The following is a 21,098-nucleotide window of genomic DNA, read 5'->3' as shown; positions in this document are numbered from 1 at the left end:
TTTTTTATTGTAGTAGTAGCCATCTGTTTCAAAACACAGGGACAGAATCAGGCCTAAACCCGGGGTGGATGTTGACATAAGATACAGGCGGCTAATTTGCACTGCCACCACCTTTATTATGAGGCTGAGAATGTGTGGGAAAGGAGAGAAAGACTCACAACAAGGATCAAAATGGAGAGAAGAACAGTTATCTTTAAAAAAAACACATACAAAAGGGCCTCCATGCATCTCACTTCATTATTTAGTCATACACTAAAACGATAAATGACTAGTCACTTCTGCTCAACTGTACCAGCCAGATAAACTGTGCTGCTTTTGAAATAGATGTCATCTTGGCCTTGAAGAACAAAGGCTTCCTTATGAGGCTCACCCTCTTTTAACCCCTGTCCATGTCCCTTAATTGCTCTTAGCTGCAGACAGAAAGTGTCAATAGTGTCTCGAATGGACAATAGCGAGGGGCTCAGTGAGAGAAAGCTTTCACCCTGCTTCACCTCATATTTACTCTAATCAGTCTCACTGTTAAGGCACACATCAATGCTTACGTACGGATGAGCAGAAAAAACACCTCTCCCTTCTCTTTCGTCTGGACGCCGGTTATCAACAGTTTTATGATTTACAGGCAACTTGTATTAGAGTGAAGGGGAGGGCTTATGATTTGGCACCCCTTTTTTGTTTCTATTATATGCAGCCATAGAAAAAAAATGTGTGTGGAGTTTGCTTTTATTGTTTCACAAGTCTTTCTTCACCGCAATGCTTTTGATACCGAAACATGCATTGACATAAGAATCAAAGTCAGTATAGACGAATAGTAGCTGCAGCGGGGATGGTAAGATAATTAAGCAGAGAGTATTGTTTTTGCTTTAAGGAAAGTTATTGCAAATGGTCAGCTGAAAGTTAACCATATCATGAGAAATTAACCACTTACATCCCTGCCATTCAAAACAGCAAGCACTTTCACATTCAAAGGCAATCACACCTCATTTCCAATTAATAATCAGATAACATGGTCACAACGTCTCTGTGTGAACTCTCAGAGGGATAGATTCAGACTTTCTGGGGAGGGTGACAAGTGTGCTCTCAATTATGACTACTTTTCAAAACTACTTCCTCCAGAACTAGTTTCTAATTAGCTGTGTGGAAAGCCATTAGCAACTGTGCTGGGGATGTACATTATGTGAAGCGTGTGTGTCTTTGCATAAGAGTTTCTGCTCAGTGGCTCATGCAAACAGCTTTTGTGTGCGTATGAGTGTGTTGATCTTGTACAAGCAAAGAAAGTACTTTATATGTCTATGTGATTTGGAGGCGACATCTCAACAGGAGGGGACCAAGCCATCAAAGCCATCATGTACTTTAATTACAGGTAATCTCGACTCACAGACACTCTTCTACTCCCTTCGCTCTTAAGAACTTCCTCCTCAATTACCAAAGTGCCTCAATTAGGCCCTAAATAAGCAGTGGACACGCACACAGGGGAGATGGGCAAATTACAATAGGGAGGGTAAAAACAACAGGTCCTGTAGGAGCCGGTGTGATGCAAAGGCTATTAAAAGACAAAAAAGTGTTCCACCACGCAGAGTGAAAATGAAAAAAAATAGAAGAAGCCTTTTGATGAGCTATAGTTCTGAGCTAAGTGGAGCTTAAGAGGCGATAGTTGAGGAAAAAAAGGAGAAAAGAGAAATTAAAGACAGTTGATTGGCAAGAGGGCTGATGTCACACTGTTTCCCTACAGGACCATATGTCGGGGGGGCCACTCAGTCATCGAGGGACCGGAATGTGTGAGTAAGTCATGATTTCTATAGACCAAGTTGGCATCCCACAGGCTGCCGATTCTCTACACTCTCTCTGCTTTCCCTCACATTCATTATCCAGCCAAACCCCATACATACTCCATCAACTGTGAAACTTAGCGGGCTTTTGAAATGGACAAATGAAGACCCCGTCTCTTTTAATGGGCTAATTCTGTGTCTAACAAGGGCCCTTGTTAAGGAAAAATGCTTTAGGTGCAGCCGCCAGTCGAGTGCCTTGGTCAATTAGCTAAGATCCAACCCCGGATGATTGTGTGATAAATGAACAAGAAAGAAATACATCATCAAGGAACACAGGGGATACATGAGAGGCTAATACACACAGCTCTGTTTATGTTAGTTTGTTTGTGTGCGTGGTGGTGAGTACTCACAGCGCTTGTCCACTGGATCAACTACATTTCATTCTGACCCGGGCGCCTGGTTGCAAACTGAGCTCATCTAGGTTTGCAGGAGGCTGCTCAGCGGATGACAGGACCGCCATCAGGTCATCGCTGTGAAGGAAAGAAAGTGCTGGGCGCGGGGCGAGCAATGACTTAACAGCAGGAAAAGGCTGTAAATACATGGTAGTCAAAGGGGAAAAGTCTTGCACCTCAGCCTCAGATTTGATCCAATTCTACTTTGGTCACTTGGTTGTATTTCTAGCAAAGAATGAAGTTGGGACAATATAAAAAAAGATGCTAAACAGCTCTCAGGGCAGCTCAGCATGTATCCAGGAGAGGGCAGTGTTATCCAGGGAAGGGATGAGGACTGCACTCAGTGTTTGATCTGAGCAGATGTGTGCGAGGAGAATCATTAAACAGCATATGTCCACTCAATTACCCCCTTCGTTAGTCTAATCCCAGGGTTTTTTTAAACTCATAAAGGGGTAATTAAATTCCCCATAAATTGAATCAGTGTGGAACAAGTCATAGTGAAGTCACATGATTTCTAAAGGACTTACTGGTGACCAAAGGACCAGTTTTTAGCATAGCGCAGGACACACAGAATGCTGTATGATCTATAAACTGCATGTGTAGGGAGGTAAACATTTAGCAAAAGATTTATGTTTTGTACTAGAGCCGAAACTTTACAGGGAAAATAGTTTTAACCATATAGTTCAATATTTTGGATGAAAACTGTGCTTGTGTTCAGCATCAGTTGGGATTGAACTCAATTATTTGTATAATGAAGTGTGGATGGTGAAGTGTGGATGGTGAAGTGTGGATGGTGAAGTGTCTGCTCAAAGTTTGATATGTAAAGGAAATCAAATCTGACCACTATTTTGCTCATAAATGCCTGTATAGGCTTTTATTAGAATATTTAGAATAGATTTATAATAATTTACAAAATATGTCATGTTTTGACCTTCACAAATACATAGAAGATAGATTTGACTTTTAATTACATTCACAGTCGTAAATCTAGAAGTTGCTTTAATGTGTTTGGTCTACGAACAAGTATAAAGTGACTGTAAGAAAATTGATATTTATAAGAGTAATACTGAGGACCAGAAGAGACATTATCAGAAACATGGACTAAAACAGAAAGACAGAGATAAAGCATTGACATGATAACGCAGGACAATAGACATTATTGTAGCTGCACCAACGTGATTACCGGTTTTAAGAGTTTACATGAAACAGCAGAACAGTAGAAAACGTTTAGAGCAGCAGCTTCTTGGTTTGTTTCATGAATGCAACATGTCCTTTCGTGTCTCAGGCTGCCATAACGCCATGTGTGCCTGCGTAGAAAACCTCAGCATTCTGAATGAGTGGAAATCACAGAGGAAAAGTAATACCTAACATGGAGGTACAAAATCCTCCCTGCATGTGAAAAAGGCTCCTCAGCGACAGTATCTGCACGCACAGCCTACCATACTGTTTGGAGAGCTCTGAACCTGGATAAAAACACACTAGGAAAAGTGTTGTTTTCAGGGGAGAGCAAGAGGAAATGAAACGACTTGAGTCAGCCAGCAAGCTTCCCGTCTCATCTGAAGAAAGCTGCAGGATGCGCTGCACCTCTTCCTTAAATGTCGATGAGGTCGTCGCTGCTCTCGTCGCTCTCCACAGTCAGCTGACGGGTCCACCACTTCTTCACCTCCGACCCTGAAGAAGCCTCATCGTTGACAGGATTCATCTTGCACACTATGGACTTGACACTCGTGCGACCTGACATACAACACAAATAACAGAGATTACACAGTCAGAAATTGTCCTGTCATGTCAACTTAAGTATTCTTTTTTTCCCTCTCAGAATCAGAATTATTTATTTATCCTGGGAGAAATTAGTTGAGTGACAGTTGCTCCACTTTGGAATATAAGATACATAAGCACATTATTAAAAAATGATAAAAAAAAAACATAAACATAAAAAGTTAAAGTGAGAATGTGAAATACAAATAAAATAATATATAAAATAAGTTAAAGTAAATACTAGAGGGCCCTTGCCCCTTGCCATATATAAGAGTTTGTTTTTAAGTGACCTGTTTAAAAATCCCCTTTCTGTGGGTGGCGTGTGGTGCAGTGGGTTGTGCGTTGGTGTTCGGATAAGGGGGTCACAGGTTCAAACCCCACTGCAGTCAGCATGTCGTTGTGTCCCTGGGCAAGACACTTCACCCCAAATTGCTCCAGTGGGGATTGCCCACAGTATTGAGTATGTAAGTCGCTTTGGATAAAAGCGTCTAACAAGTGATATGTAATGTAATATAAGGTCACATAAAGCTTCGCTCCAGTTCCCTTTAACAAAACATTCTCTGAGTTGCTTCCAATAGACAGTATGAAGCTCCATACACACCTGCAGGCAGCCGCCACTGTCCCAGCTTCCTCTGAGGTCTCCCCAGGTCTGAAGAGTCCTGCCTGTATCCTCCTCTGTCTGACAACGTGGGGCTCAGCAGCTGCTGGAGACCACTCATCTAAACAAAGCAGAGATATCCTTTGTTACACCACGGCGAGCGCACACCTGCAGGTTATATGATGCGCTTGCTGTACTTCAAGCTGTGAGCATGTGTGAGTGTGTAAACAGGGCTGGTATGCATGTGGGGCTTTACCTCAGGCTGCGAGGGGTTGTCCTTGTTGTTGGTATTGTGGTCTTCACTCGGCAAGGTGGTCTCTATGCTGGGGGGGTTGAGGAAGCGGCTGAGCTCCTGCTGCTGGCTCTCTCTCAGGCTGTGGATGATGCTACACGACTGCTGCTGCTTCTGCAAGGGCATACGGACATGCCATGTGGTCAGTGTGTGATGCTGTACTGCGGACTGTACATGTGTTTTTTGGAACTTCCCCTGGGAACGAGTTCATATTTGTGTGATTTCTGTGGAGAGACTTACCGCACGGATGCGTTTCAGGCATTTCTTGAGCCACATGCGTATGGTCTGCTTGGCAACCTCTTCTTCAATGGTGTACTCCAACTGTTCCCTGGCCAACAGCTCCTCCAGCTGGAGAGACTTTCTAATGTCCACTGAGCGATAAGACAGCATGCTGTACACACAAACAACACACCCCACACACACATACAGCCAAAAGAGGGACATATTTAGTGGAATTAATTATGCTTTTCTAAAATCAAAGATTATCGGCGCCTTAAAGCGTAAACATTACGTATACATGTAAAGCTGTGGAAATCAAAAGTGAATAGAAGCAACACCAAACCAACAAGAACACTTCTAAAGCCTAAAATGATTCGATTTTATATGACTAACGCTACACTTTAAAACCCTAAATTATTTGTTTTCAGGGGCAATCAAGATAGTGAAGAAAATCAGTCCCCATTTCTCTTTAGAAGCAGGTTTTCTCCGTGTTGTTTTTGACATTTTGACCATTTTATATGGATAAAATAGGTATAAATGTACATTAAAAAACGTGACTAGTAGAGAGTTACTGTAATATGTAATTGAAAACATTCAGTGAAGGAGGGTACGAGTGTACTGCTCAGTATTAGCCATAGACTCTGAATAAGAAGTGGTTGCAGTCACTGTGATATCAATCATTGGTTTGTGGACTACAGTTTTAATGGCCTGAGTTTGGCTTTTGCCGTATTTTCTTTTTTTTGTAAGCAGCAGTGACACTGAAAAACACTGAGGTAGATTTGTGTCAATCACAAGATAGACACACTCCCAAGCATACACTGCTTTATTGTCTATTTAAGTAGATCAAAAATGTGCTAAATGAACATCAATTTGTATGTAAGACAATTGATTAAGTAATTAGTGGATTTGCCTCCTGCTTCATATTACAAAGAATGCCATTTTAAGATTTTTAATTCCACATAATTCCACATAAACTTAAATTCACTTTACACACCAGTGGGTTGGCGCCTGATATTGTCGTTACATTGGGTTATCTTAGTGGGTTGGCCTTAAACACTTCTACACTGTATCTACGTCGTCAGGTGGTTGTGGTGTTGCATTGTCACCTGAGCACATCATGGAAGGTCACATCCCCTCCACTGTGCAGGCGCTCCATCTCATAGCACATGTGTTTGAACAGCAGCTTGTCTTTGTCCAGGTCCACCTCCAGCCGGCCTCGGAGCAGTCGAAGCAGGAACTTCACTTTGGATGTGGGGATCAAACCCTGGGGAAACATCATGAAACAATTGGGTTATTCAAGGCAGTGGCCTGATTCAAGTCTATAATGCTGCATATTTTGTATTTACCAAAAATATATTACATTAAATTCTAAATATACTTTTAGATTTATGTTAAACTATTATTTTTCAATCATTTCCTGTTTTATTTTGTCCTTGAGGTTTAGTTATTGTCATGCATTGGTTATGGGATGTCAGACCATAGTTACAGCTTGTGACTCAGATACATATTGCTCTGTATGTTATAAGTGTACATGCTTCCACAAATAATTCATCAGAAAAGCCTACGGTACTTCGGGATGACACTATGGATGAATGACAGGGGGCCTACCTTTTTAATCCAGCACCCACTGTTATAATTACTTTTACTCCTATCACTCAATGCCACACTTCATTCCCTTCAGCCTTTCTCATTAGCAATCATCCTGTTTTTATTTTCTCTCTATATTATCCTGTGCTCCAAGCCATATGATCACCACCCTCTCTCCTCTGCGGTGTCCTATAGCTAATTTCTCACCTCCCGTTTGTCATCCACCATGTTCCAGATGATTTGGAAGTGCCTCAGGTCATTATAGCTCAGCAGCTGGTCCTCCTCAGTGGAGTAGAACAGAGAGAAGTTCTCCACGATGATGGCTGCAGCAAAAGCAAAATATATTAATGCTCACGAATGCAAATATTCAATGATAGCATTTCATTTTAAACTGCATAACCCGCAATAGTATAACAATGGATGCTAAATGTTCTGTCGCCCTTTATAGCTCTAAATGTCTTTATGATGTCGTGGGTCTGAGACTAAATGGATGTTTCACAATAATGTCTTGATTGAAACCCAGACTTTTTAAATAATAAAGCTGATAAGAGCCTAAGAAAAGGATAATTCATTTGATACAGTTTTTTCCACTCGATTCTCCAGCCTAGTTTTATTCATACAACAATCACTCGAGCTCTTCTTGCTTTTATCATCCATTGCTTCTTTTGTGTGTGACCTTAAGATATTTTTTTGTAAAGAAAGTGATCTTTATAAAAGGTCAGTGGTGGTGCTCTCTTATTGTAAAACGTATCTGAGGGTTATGAGTCACCATCTGTGTCTTTCCAGACAAGATTTCCACCCATACAAAAGAGTTATATTCAGATACAGTCCACAAAACCAAATAATAGACTCAATAGAATATGATTTTCTTCCATGTCATTCTGCCTCTCTCCCTCTTCCTATGGTGGCCTCTGACGTTAGCAAGAAATAATCATTTCTGCATGATGGAGTTTGATCATTGCGTTGATAATAAGCTGCAATAAACTACATTATACTCTCTGGAGAAACTTTTTATTGTCTCTTTGGAGAGATGATAAACCCCACAACTGTGTTTTATGAGCTGCAGTCTTGTGCAATAAATAGCCGTATGAAATAGAGCCCTTGCTGTTTGTTTGCTTCCAGAAGTTTGTCATCCTTTTGAATTGCTTTCAGGCAGGCACACCGTTTTGTGCCCAAGCTGAATGCAAGGCCCTATAATATGGGGGTAAACTGATTTGGTGCACAAAATAATAATAATAATAATAATAATACATTACATTTATATAGCGCTTTTCCTGGTGTTCAAAGGGCTTAAAATGATATCAATCTACACACACTGACCTACGAGTAGGTTGAGCATGATGTAGGCTATAATGACATAGAAAGAGCAGAAGTAGATAAGCGCTCCAGCGTAGTTTCCACAGTCAGTCTCCCAGTAGCGATGTTTATCGGGGGTGCAGAATGGGGCCTGCACCTGGGGACAGGGAAATAAAACATAAATAATAAATCATACCAAATGCTTCCTGAAATGTCACAGTAAATGGTTTGGTTCAACAAAGTTACAACAGAAACATAGAGTGATACATCTTGCCATGCAGACAGCCATGTCAGCAGTTTTGGGTTATTACTTTGCTAAAGAGTAGTTATGGGGGAAACTGCTGACAGTGCGGTCTGTGGAGTATCTCACATTTGATGTACAACTTGGAGTAACCAGAGTAACTGTATTTTATTTTTGCTGTGAGAACTACATAGAAAAATCTATTGGCCCCCATTGTATTGAGGTAGCAGCAGCAAATTGAGGTGAAGTGACCCTTGCATCACAATATATAATGTTAACAATTTACAGTTTTGTTCATTATTGGGAATGAATGGTTTGCTCATGTGTGTGTGGGTTTGTGTGCTGGATCTATAGCTCATCTTACCATACAGTCGTGCATGATTTTGTTCCAATCTTCCCCTGTGACAATACGGAAGAGAACGGTGATAGCCTTCCCGGCTGTGGAGAAGTTGGCATGCCTGCGATGAGGGAAGACAGAATCAGATAAGGACTAGTTTTACTTTATCTACTGCATACAGCATGTAGTGCTCTTCAGGGGGAACAAGCAGAATGAGGGTCTGGTCGATAAACAGAAGATCCATCTTTACCGGTTGATGTTCTCTCCATATTTGACAGTGCCAAAGAGCACAACGCCAGCAAATGCGTAGCAGAGGAGGAGGAGGAACATGCCCACGATGATGAAGAAGCTCTTGTACATGCTGACCACCACCGTCAACAGCAGCATCTTCAGAGTCACCTTTATTTATCACACAAAGGCACACACGCACACATATTTATTAGTATATTTTTGTTGATAAAATACACATTATTTTTTGGAGTTGTATTTGCTAAAATACTTACATGCTTCCCACATATTGTAAAGAATCTGAAGACGATCACACATGTGCCCATCATGTAGGTGTATGCATTCTAGAGGGGGAAATAATTAGTTATTTGTGTAGTATTAGCTAAAATACTTAACATTGATTGAATTTTTTGAATGTTCCGTTAATGTGACAGCATTTTGTCTAACCAGTAAGGAAAAGTGCAGGACTATCCAGATGACGCCCAAGACTGTGACCAGCAGGTCATAGCGATTCCTTCTGCTCTGCCAGTAACCCGCTGGAGACATGGCTATCAGCTTCATGGTCACCTGGGTAAACACGGCAACACAAAGTCATCAGACAGACGTCTATTCCCAGAGGACACAAGTATGGTCAAACGTTAAAACTAATGTATGAGTAGAAAAAAGAGCTCACCTCCAGCACAAAAATAAGGGTGAAGACCACTGACAAGGTGGCAAGGGGAAATGTTGCGTCACCTTTAACATCCCACTGTAACAAAAGCAGATTAACACATATTATATGTATTTGGCAGCTTGCTTAAACTTGTCATTCAAAATCAGTCATAGAAAAAAGGAAAAGTGAATAAGACATTTACATAATATAATGACATGAGGCATTACCTTGACTGAGAGAAGCACAGACTGTGCCAGCACCAGAACAGCAATTCCCCGTTTAAAGAAGGGGTGTTGAGTAATGTCATACATCTTGGCCCGAAACCCCCCGTTTTCTGTCAAGCAGATAAAAGACCAGAACATTTTCAGCATTAACATTCAGTCAGCATGGGACTCTTTGACAGAGTAAGTGATCAAATTCATACATCTGAAAAGTCAGCTGATGCTTTATTTTGTGGTGGTACCCCTTATTCTCCTGCAGATGGCACTAATGGACTGTTTGTTGTGTTCCTTTTACACAACATTGTGTCTCAGGGTTCAAATGCATTTATATATGTAGATGGTTTGTATCAAGAAAAAGGTTAAACAAAACTAACAATCACAGTGAAAATGTACCTTTATATTGTTAGCAGTTACTGTAACATTACTGGCCAACTCTGTATTTCAGCTCCTAAAACAAAAATGTAGCTAAACCGAAGATGGTCCCATTGAGATTGAGGAATGAGATGGAACTAATGGGATTGGCTATTAATGAAGGCCAACCTTACTTTACCTAATGATACTATATTATATTTGCCCCAGGAGGAATATCACTGCTCTACAGCTTTCCAAAATTGCATTTCCCCTTTCAAATGCACTTTCTTAATCGTATGCTTATTTCATGTGTCAACTGTCCCTTGTGTCCACATCATAGCAGAGAATTGAATATCTAATGGCCATGAAGTACGCATTTAAGAATGTTACATCCAGTGGCAGCCTCCATGATTGAATATGACTCCAGAGCATAGAAACAATTCTTGTAAGTACTTTGATTAGAACCGTGGGAGTAAAGGCCGCCTCAGTGCTGTAATGATCTGCCAGTAGTGAGTGAGTGGAGCCAGAGCAGAGGGCCTTTGGATGTGGATCAAAGTCAGCTAGATACTGCTGGAGTCAGCAGCACTGCTACTAGAACTAAAGCCATTGATTTTCTGTTAGTTCTCAACTGTACTAACAAGCATTTTCCCACACAGCCTCCAGGGCGATGCATCTATTCTCACGACTCTATTCACAGGAGGAAAAACTACAGTGTAAATGCTCATTATTCCTGTGTTCCAATTTAATTGCTAGCAAGATAGAGTTTGAGTCGTTGGCAAATATTGGTTGTAGTGTTTTTAGCTCTTGAACTGTAACTTTAAGTGTATTCAACTTTCATGCTCGTCTGTAAATGTAGAAAACTGGTAGTATATTTTAACATGTAAAATGTTGATACATTCAGTGAAAAATTCCCTGACGAGGGCTGTGACATTTATGATTCAGTGTCTGGTATATCCGCGTTATCAGTCTTCCTGTTCCATTTTTTTATTACTGCTGCTAGTCATCATTTGGGTGTCATGATTAATCCTCCAAGGCATCAATCCTCGATGAAAAACAAGGACTATTAAATATGGATTAATCATGAAAGTGCTGCTAAACAATGCAAAGGCACACCACACCACCAATCAGGGAACACGACGTGAAGACGTGACTTTCATACTTTGACTGTCACTGATTGGTTTTACAGAATTTAAACCATTTGGTGTATATCTTTGTGTGTTATCTTGTGTGTGAGCACCTGGGCGGGGGGGCAGGTGGAGAGGTTGGGCGATTTTCAGTCGGCTCTTCAGATCCTCCCATCTCCTTTGGTCCACTGTTAGGAGAGCAGTGCCCTGGTGGTGGGAGACACACATTTTGAATACTGAAGCAGGTGTTTTTGCTAGCTTGGTGGTCTAAAATGAATACAATGTAACTGTTGCATCAACGTTGCTCTTTCTTGTCTTGTTGTTTAGTCTTTTTACTGAAACAGAAAGAGAAAAAAACACCTGCAAAGTCATCTTAAAACCTAGGGATCTGTATCTTTATAAACGCCTCTCACCTTATTCTCGTTGAAGTTTGCAATAACGACGCCCACAAACAGAGTGAGTCCAATCATGCATCCCAGAAACACAAAGACATGGATGTAGATGCCATGGATCTGCAGAAACAGAGGTATTACAACTGTCACAGTGTTCTTATAAAATAGAAGTCAGAGGTAATAAGAGCTCTTTGATGGCGGTGATTTAAAAGTCAAAGTAACAAGAGGTTCAGTACCGGTCCAACTCTGTGAATTATGACATCTCGGACCTCCACCCAGCCTTTGAGGGACAGCACTTCAAACAGAGCCAACATGGCATTTCCCACATTGTCAAAGTTAAAATTACGAGGGTTGGCCCTGGGGAAGGACAGAGTGGACACATCAATCACTGGCTGAAGAAAAACAACCATAAATCAGGCAGTAATAAAAGAAAAATAAGCAATAAGTCATACCAGACTCTTGGTACCCAGAAACCGGGCTTCTTCTCTCCAGGCCTTAGCTTCAAGTTGAGGTTCTTGGAAACGCTGACATTTATCCGGAATATACCGTGGCAATCGTCCTATTATCAACAGCACAGTTTACAGGAAGCACACGACAAGTAAAAGAGGTGGCTGTTAGTGAGGTGCTTTACGATAAATGTTGTATGAAAACTTAAACAATTAATTTAGCAACAAACCATCTTATAATATAACAATAACACTGGACAGTATTTTTTAATTATTCATAAGTGGCGTTAATAAGAAGCCCTCATCTTAAACAATTTAAAAGTAATAACATTTTACAGGTTATATGTTTCTCTATTGATGTATAAGTTAATGGATAAAATACAATTTCTCAACATAAATCTTAGTGAGTACAATGATGTTATTATTAGTAGGAACAATAGCCAAAAATAAAAAACAACATGTAGAGACTTGTTTGAGCATTATACTGTTAAACATCTCTAGGTGGTTTTCTATATAATAAATTAATATATATAATATGGCACATGCTAAAAGGAGTATATAAAAGGAACCACTGGAATATTGATTGGACTTGGATATCCCTTGTATTTACTCAGCAGGGAGCGTACAATGAGAGGGGGGTTTAGTGAGGAGATTATGTTTCTTGCTATACCCGAATATGGATATGGGGGTCGTTGCACTTTGCAAGCTTTCCGGCGAACAGTTGAACTCCAAAGCTTGCGAACACCAGCATCAGTGTGAGGAGCAGAATGGAAACCTGCAAGAGAATCGATCAAGAGTTTAAGGTAGACAGTTCAACATAATTATAAACCTGTGAGATTAAAGAGCAGGATAAGGATGTCAGACAGCAACATGTAGAGACTTCTGAAGTGAAAATCCAAGTCAGACCCGGGGAGAATCAGTAATTACTGGAGGCTTCTGATAATATAATAACATCACAGGTAGGCAAAGCAAAAGGTAATCAAAACCCAGAAATGGCCGGGAATGTGATAACAACATCAGCAGAATCCAATAAAGAGGAATAAGATGCTAGTGTACAAATTCCGGTTGTATTTTTACATGTTTAAGCCATGTACTACAAATCATAAACCCTTTGCTGTTGGACATTTTCAAAACTATGTATTTTTTTAATAAATATTTGTACAGTTTTAAAGTGTTGGATTCAAGCATCTTCATTGGAATTTAATAAAATACTGCACCGAAGTCCAAGAAATAAACTACCTGCTAGACAATGGAAACACAGGTATGTTTCAAATAATGTCCTTAAGTTTTCTCTTGATTGAGTGGTCAGAAGTAAGCTAAAGATGGACAAGACTGAGCTATGTTTATGCAAATTCATCTGCAACTGTCAATAGTGCATATCAATAGAGAACATTGTTTTTTAAAATTATTAACATAATAAGATTTAAATATTGTAATGCAAAGATGTCAAAAAAAAAACTAAACATTAAAAGCTTTTTTTTTATATATATGCACTATTTGACCACACACAAGTGGAAAGTGTACATAGCTAACCACTAACCAGCAGAATCTCCTTGAATCCTTTGATGACCTCCCGTACTACCTTCCTCATCTGGGGCACCAGCTTGAAGATCCTGAGCGGGCGCAGGCTGCGCAGCATCATCAGCAGCTGAGCCCCCGACTCAGGAGGGACGTCAGTGGGCAGCCAGCACAGAAAGATCAGACTCACCTACAGAGAGACACAGCAAGGACAGCCATGAGGGTGAGTGGAAAGAAATAATGTTACAGACCGTGCAGTGTGTTCATGCAACAGGTTCACCATGTGATTTACATCAGAGGCAGTTTTAGACCAAATTAACCGGGGGCCAGTGATATTATGAGAGAGGGGCACATTTAGTGTGGGACTAAGACAGTCACTAAGACATTTGAGACAAAGACAGTGTTATTAATTATTATTTAGCAATTTTAGCGTGTATCTTTCTGAGGGGGGCCACAGGGGGTCCAAGCCCAATGTTAAGGGGGGGCTGACCCCTGTTGGCCCCCTTCATAGAACCGCCCATGATTTATGTCAAAAACGTTACAATGACCAACCATGAGACATGTTCTACAACAACCCCACTGAACAATATACTAACATTTTGAATAAACCACATGTAAATTACAGACATTTCAGAAATCCAAGAACATTATAAACAGGATGACAGTGAGGCCACAAAACTGCTGTTATTTACATAATAATAGTTCTCAGCTATTATTGAAAAAGGAAAAAAGAGCTTTTCCAAGGGTTTATATTGGATGAGTTTTCTCACGAGATAGATGAAGATGTCCATGACTCCTCCGAAGTCTCTGATGACGGCTGTGGGGGTGAAGAACAGACCGTCGGCCATGATCTTCAGGTTGAGCTCGATGCTCATAAAGATCACAAACACGTACTCCCCGATCTGAAACAGAGGGCATGGATGTATCAACAATCTGTCCAATTATGAATCTGCTCGCTTGCTCATGCAGCCATTGATCCATCTGCTTATTATTACCTGCAGTGAAGGGGCATGCATGACCCTGGTGAAGGGGGATTCAAACATCATAGAGATACAGGAGCAGATGGTGACAACAATCATAACCCAGTCCAAATAGGTGACGAGGCCCAGGAGATCGCTGCAGACACACACACATTAACATTTAAGAGAAATAGTATATTGACTGTAAATAGGTCAAGAAAGATATTTGGTTTGCAAACCAGAAAATACTCAGGGATAATAAAAAAAAGAGAGAAGAGCAGACAAAGACAGAGGGAGGATTTGTGAGAAGAGGAATCAGAAAGTGAGTGAAATAATCTGTGTGTGTGTGAGCAGCCCGTCTCTCCTACAGAAAGATGTCAGTGAAAATCCCCTGGCGCCAAACAGTATCTGATACAAAGGACTGCCTCTCACTTTAATGATCAGACCCTGCGCTCGGCTGGATTACGATCAGGTTGCATAATAGATGGAATCTATTTCACAGCACTCCACTTCACAATTTTCATTCCTTACCACCAGTTTTTGGCAAGCACAACAGGCAGGTAATAAGGTGCAGAATGAATAAGTATTCCACTGTTGTAGAATGAACAGATCAATAAAGAGTGAAGGAATCAATAAGTCATCACACTTACTACAGCTGGTGGTAGTTGGTGTTCTTCACTGCTCCTGTAATGGGGTCTGTTTTGGATCTAGATATGAATTCATACAAATGAAATCACATTTCGACAAGACATTAACCATTTTTGCCAGTATGCTGCAAATTAAACAAAGCAACAATTGGTACAACAGAGAGTTTACAGATTTTTTTACTGAATAGCTTAAGTCCAATTTGTTACCATTTTGGGCCAGGAAACGCTATCAATAGAATCTTAGAACATATAAAGATAATATGCTGATCTTACGCATTGAAGCGAGCTCGGACAATCATCCTGCAAAAGTTCCTGAAGCGGTGCTCCCGACCCACGATGAAGAGAGGCTTATCAAAGTAAGGATGATTTTCCCTCAATTCCTCTTCCTGGACTTTTCTACACAGAGATGAGACAAAGACCAGTTAAGTAGGTTACAAACAAGTAGTGAATGCACAACATACTTTCCTTTAATCAGAATCTTTCTTTACAGGGTGATAGTGTGTCCAAGTGTGTGAGAATACCTTTTCATCTCTGCTTGTTCTTTCTTTTCTTGGATCATCTTGATCTCACTGTCTTCTCTCTGTGCATTACGATAGCGAACTGTACTAGAATGCTGGAGAAATAAAAGAGACAATACAGGCATTTTAATTATGATGAATATTGGTAGTTTTAATAAACAACAAAAGGTGTGACTGTACAAGCACACAGTACAATGTGTCAGGATGTGTGTGTGTGTGTGTGTGTGTGTGTGTGTGTGTGTGTGTGTGTGTGTGTGTGTGTGTGTGTGTGTGTGTGTGTGTGTGTGTGTGTGTGTGTGTGTGTGTGTGTGTGTGTGTGTGTGTGTGTGTGTTGTGTGTGTTGTGTGCTCACATCCTGGGTGAGTGTCTCCAGCGACTTCCCTCGGCTGATCCTCTGACTAGTGGAACCATGTCTCAGAGATCTGCAGATAAAAATGAGCATACAGCTGAACAAAGAACTGTGCAGGTGTGTAAGATTGCAGTTGCATGCATTTCTGTGTGTGTGTGTGTGTGTGTGTGTGTGTGTGTGTGTGTGTGTGTGTGTGTGTGTGTGTGTGTGGTCAGACCTGCGCTCCTGCCGAATGTGATGCTGGACACTGAGTATGGAGCGTTCTTTAAGTGGCTGGCCTTCAATAGATCCACTTAGCATACGCTGTGTGGTACAAGCCCTGTGAAACACAAACAGGATTGTACTCAATAAAGTGAAGATTACAATACATTCAGTGTGTGAGGTCACCATCTGGCAACCATACACACAGCTGCTCCATCCTCCCACCTGAGGAGCCATCTTCAACCATCTTCATTCTGGGCCCATGTGAGCGGCCATCCAGACTGTTACTTTGAAACAGTTTCCAATCATTCTATTAGTCAGTGTGTTTGTCTGTGTGTGTGTGTGGGCTCTCCAGTCATGTACCAGAACAGATCTAATGACACTGTGGGCACTGGCAGCGCTTGTACTTTAATCATTTACGAAGACTCTGAGAGATTACTTGTTTATTGGCAGTAAGTATGCACGAGTGCCTGCGTATGTTGGACTGTGTATGTGTTTGCCTATATTGGTGCAGCTCTGAGCCTAACTGTGTGTTTGTGTGGAAGATGGCAGGCCAGACAGAACGTGTTATGACTACTGATATGGTGTCTATCTTTCAGACGGACTGGATAAAGGAGGGGGGAGAGAGTGAGCCAGATTGGACATGGTGCCGGCAAGCTAATCTACACTTAGTGCCAGCTCTGCCATGCTGAACAGCAAATTATCCATGTACCTCATTGCGACAGTAAATGAGTCTGAAGAGGGTCTGTGTGTGTGTCTTCTTGTGTGTGTGTGACACAGAGAGGGAATAATTAACAAAGCCTGAGTGCTGTTAAAGCATTGTATAGCTACATAATATTATGCATGCATGTATAATATTCGTTTCACCCACATTAGGAAGTATTTCATGATAGGGATTATGCATACACATCTACAGTAGCTGGGGTCTCCAAGGATGGTGTAAATCCAAAATCTTATGATCTCCTGAGTTATGACCACATTGAAAGGTGGAGCAGGAAAATGTAATAAAAAGCTGCCCTGAATACACATTGAACTACAGACACTGAAATGTTATTTTAAAAAACAACATACAATTGAACCAAATGCAGCTCACTTCTAAGGTAGAAGTCGTTTGACCTGCAAATCACTTTAACAATGCTGGGACGGGTCTTACCGTAGGATTTTATTTATCGTATTTTCTTTTTCCAGGAGGTTACGAGCTCGGATACTAAATATTGACCTGCGAAGCTGAAAGAGCACAAAGTGAAAGTCCATCAGTTGATAGTTTGTTACTGTAGTGTACCCTCCAAAAACACAACAAACACAACACTATTTCAATTTATTGTTGTGTTTGTGTGGAAGTACCTTTTGGTCGATATACTTGTTGTCTTCGATGGCTGAGCGTTTGGAGTGGTCACAAGAGGAGGATGATGCAGAGGGGAGACGCCGGAACAAACAACTGTTGTCCTGCTGTTGACGATCAATGAACTGCTTCATAAAACTCTCCCTTAAGTACACAAAAATACAGCACACACATACACGATGAATTGTATGGCATAGTTTCCTACTTAAGAGCTCGATATGCTTAAACATGAAGAAATGACCACATTATATTATAAAAACAAACTATAATGGTGCAAATTGATATAATATATTGAAGCAGAAGCTTTCTGACACAAAATTGGTTACTATTTGTTAGGTGCAAATCTGAAATATTTGTCAGTATGTTAGATTCTGCTGAAAAATGGTGTCAACATCCACACTTTTAAGATGCTCAAGTCACAGTCTTGTTCTCACAAACTACTACTGTTCAATGTGATGAGCCAGTCTTTCTTCTGTTAGGGCTAATACAAAAGTGCCAACATTTTGTCTTTTTATTGGTTTCGTCAAGCTTCATTTAAAAGAGTAATCCAACTTTGTTTAAACTGGCACTCATACTGCTGCGTTATATTTCAACTTTAGTTATCCCAAAAGTATGAGCTGTATACGTTCATTTGTCTGTGACTACGTACCTTATCCTGGGCACGGTGAAATCAGACGGGAGCTTGGAGATCTGCACCATCTGAGGTCTGTTGGGGAACTTCTCAAAGATCCTGAGGCGTAGAGGGAGCTTCTCTTTGGTGTCAGCATTGGCTTCACTTTGCTTGAGCTAAAAGAGGGGGCGAGAGAATCAGTTCAGGCACAGCACAGCAAGACAAGACACTGTTGAAAGAGAAAGTCAGCCACTTGATGTGAATGAAGAAGAGATTACAACAGGATACAAAAGGAAATAAGGACACTGTCACTGTAGTTTGTGTTTGGGAAGTTAGGGATTTTTGAGAACGGCATGAAGTAACCATTGGCATTTATGGAGAAATATACTTGAGTCTAAGCCTGGTAATGCATGAGACAACTGTGAAATGCAGATTTTATTCGAGGATGTAGGAGTGTAGCTTTATGTTTCTGCCTGATGGTGGCAGCAACACACTGACCTACAACACACACAGCAAATACAGTACAGACAACCACATTTAGGATGAGATCCCACTTACTTTTAGAAAATAATGGAGAAGGCAACAAAAGAAAAAGGAAAGATTACTTTGGAGTGGTTAATGGAGAAAGGAAAAGGTAGCGACAGTTGGAATAATGTGCATGAGTGCAGGCACAGGTTGGAGAAATAAAAAGACGACAAAATAAATGAAACCAATTATTTCCTTTTAATTACATATGAGGGAGGCTGATTGAAATCCCCTGCAGGTATTCTATGTCTGGGTGCCGCGAGATAACCTCTGGTGCAAAGCAGATTAGGCTTGGAAATAAAATGCATTTGGGGCAACGGTGAGTGGCATCTTATCATTCAGAGCAGGAGACCGCTGTGAAACATATTGACTGGGCTCGGTGGTGAATATTTCTCCGTCAGTCATGCCGTTTGTCTGCCTGTCTACCAATGCAGACGTCCCTCCACGCTGTTCGTGTGTATTGGTCTTTCTGTCTGCGCTTGTCTGACTGTGAGCACCGGAATGACTGGAACAGCCCCTTGCATCTGCGGGATAACAGCCGGTGGGAAGGAGAGACCCGACAGAGGACGGGATGGAAACCTGTCTATCCGTTTTCTTTTTCTAACAGACTAAAATGTGGGAGCTGCTTTTTTATCCTGAGTGGGTGAGAAGTGAGTGGCATACTGTGAAGATGGAATTATGTACCAGCATTTGCTTGCCTAGCTTTTCTGTCTATAGTATGTCTCCCAAGATAGACAGGGAGGAAAAAAAGCAGAAACAGAGAGAAACTGAGCATGAGCCCAACAAAAGTAAAAGAGAAATGCAGAAGAAAATAAAGTACAAGACAAAACTTAAAGGATGATTACCATAGACTGTATGATGATTACATATAGACATGTAGATTATAGTTGTAATGTGACTTAAAGCAATGAACAAAACACCACCTTACACTATATCTGCTTCAGCAGTGTGGTATTGAAAATATTGAGCTTCTTTCCAGTGCTGCAGTTCTCCAGCTGATAGTTGCAGAAAGTGCTGCAGTCATCTCAAAATAGTACCTGCACATTATGTCGCTGAATTCACAGCAAGTAGAACACACACAAACAAGAATGCACACATACAGTGCAGGATTTATATGGACCGTACTATTCCCAAAAGGTACTAATCAATTGGGCCAACTCAGCGAAATGTTCAGTTTAGCCAAGTCTCTACACCCTTATCTGCAGCAGTATCCCATTACAGCAAAACTTTCTGTGCCATGTATTGTCCGTTGTTGATCTATGTCTTCATCTCCAACTCTCAGAAGATTGTGTTCTTCCCCACCACAGTAAGCATCTTTCAACATCTCTTTATGAAAGACTGCCCCAGTCTAAGAATCTTATTTTCAACTTCCGATTGTTCAAAACCGTCTTCATCTCCCATCCTCCCTTCCTTTCTATTTTCCCAAAAGAGGAGAAAGAGGATCTGCGGGGAGAGGAACAGACTAAACATTTAAAAAAGAATTGCTATGCAAATGTGTAGCGTAGGTGTTGCACACTGTAAGTCAATATATTTGTTTATTTATTTGTATACTGCATCTAGGGACCAACCAACTACCATGCAGTCAATTTCATTTCAATTTACCATGGGAAAAATAAATTAGAATCCATTGTTCCATGGAACATTTAGAATATCTTTTTAGGTAGGATTGCTATTGCACAATATACCAAAATATTTAGAATGCTAATTTCTGAAGTGTTTGTCTGCTACAATACCAAAGTTTAGTTTCCTCTATTATTGACGCAGTGTAAACCTGTAAAATATTTACCTGTTGAGAAAATGCACTAGTAAGGTACTATAGATAACCATTAACTGTACACGCTAACACATTGGGCCTTCTGTCTGATCAAAGGATCAATAGAGCACACATGGAAGAGCTCAGGAACAGAGCACTTACCAGTAAACATCTATTATCTATTGACTTTTGGTTTGAGGTGTGTAGGAGCAAACACAATAGTGGTGGCTTAAAGCCCACCTCTGCTCTGCACCGTCCTTTAGATGAGCCTGGTCAGATTTAATAAAAGGAGTTCAAAACACCGGCATAAAAGTTCTAACAATAATCTGATTTTAATACAGTAAAAAACACAATACGAAATACAGAGTGCCCTGAAACAGAACACTCCGGGCTCCCCGCTCTACTGCCGTGCGATACAGATATCGGGACCAGCCAGTCAGAAACAGGGGGCATTTTGCATGAATAAACAACAGTATATATGGACATATTTTGGGCGGACAGTCACTTCTTATCTTCCACCGGACCCAACTCCTTTAATTTCCCAGGGAAGGTTTCACACAAACTATTCTTTTAAAACAATCAAACATTGTACACAGATATATTGGTGCTTGGGATTATTCCCAGAAAGAACCTTGAAAAAAGAACATGTGTGTGTTAGTGAGGGAAAGTGTATGTGTGTGTGTGTGCATGCTGATAAGCAGAGGCATATGTGTGTG

The 21,098-nt window shown here is 40.8% G+C and overlaps 1 protein-coding gene across 3 annotated transcripts in view; it reads right to left on the bottom strand.

The window, feature by feature from the left end:
* Nucleotides 1-3,071: 3,071 nt before the first annotated feature.
* Nucleotides 3,072-21,098, bottom strand: part of nalcn (sodium leak channel, non-selective) — a 73,831-nt gene continuing 55,804 nt past the window's right edge. For 2 of the 3 annotated variants that reach the window (XM_034213581.1, XM_034213579.1), the window contains 29 exons: nt 18,144-18,280; nt 17,497-17,638; nt 17,306-17,379; nt 16,169-16,270; nt 15,955-16,024; nt 15,606-15,697; nt 15,358-15,480; nt 15,088-15,144; nt 14,474-14,594; nt 14,249-14,380; nt 13,501-13,668; nt 12,631-12,735; nt 11,967-12,073; nt 11,751-11,871; nt 11,536-11,634; nt 11,236-11,329; nt 9,654-9,760; nt 9,448-9,522; nt 9,222-9,341; nt 9,050-9,118; nt 8,797-8,945; nt 8,574-8,667; nt 7,993-8,125; nt 6,880-6,995; nt 6,192-6,349; nt 5,107-5,257; nt 4,831-4,980; nt 4,578-4,695; nt 3,072-3,952 (listed from right to left, as the gene is read on the bottom strand). In XM_034213581.1, the coding sequence (XP_034069472.1) occupies nt 3,810-3,952; nt 4,578-4,695; nt 4,831-4,980; nt 5,107-5,257; nt 6,192-6,349; nt 6,880-6,995; nt 7,993-8,125; nt 8,574-8,667; nt 8,797-8,945; nt 9,050-9,118; nt 9,222-9,341; nt 9,448-9,522; nt 9,654-9,760; nt 11,236-11,329; nt 11,536-11,634; nt 11,751-11,871; nt 11,967-12,073; nt 12,631-12,735; nt 13,501-13,668; nt 14,249-14,380; nt 14,474-14,594; nt 15,088-15,144; nt 15,358-15,480; nt 15,606-15,697; nt 15,955-16,024; nt 16,169-16,270; nt 17,306-17,379; nt 17,497-17,638; nt 18,144-18,280 (3,327 nt within the window). In that variant the 3' untranslated portion in view covers nt 3,072-3,809. The remainder of the gene's footprint in view (nt 3,953-4,577; nt 4,696-4,830; nt 4,981-5,106; nt 5,258-6,191; nt 6,350-6,879; nt 6,996-7,992; nt 8,126-8,573; nt 8,668-8,796; nt 8,946-9,049; nt 9,119-9,221; nt 9,342-9,447; nt 9,523-9,653; nt 9,761-11,235; nt 11,330-11,535; nt 11,635-11,750; nt 11,872-11,966; nt 12,074-12,630; nt 12,736-13,500; nt 13,669-14,248; nt 14,381-14,473; nt 14,595-15,087; nt 15,145-15,357; nt 15,481-15,605; nt 15,698-15,954; nt 16,025-16,168; nt 16,271-17,305; nt 17,380-17,496; nt 17,639-18,143; nt 18,281-21,098) is intronic. The other variant, XM_034213580.1, reaches the window with a different exon arrangement.

This window comes from Gymnodraco acuticeps, unplaced genomic scaffold, assembly GCF_902827175.1.
Source record: "Gymnodraco acuticeps unplaced genomic scaffold, fGymAcu1.1, whole genome shotgun sequence".
NCBI classification, from domain to species: Eukaryota; Metazoa; Chordata; class Actinopteri; order Perciformes; family Bathydraconidae; genus Gymnodraco; species Gymnodraco acuticeps.
The sequence above is the reverse complement of the archived record's forward strand: the minus strand, read 5'-3'. Positions and strand labels throughout refer to the sequence as shown.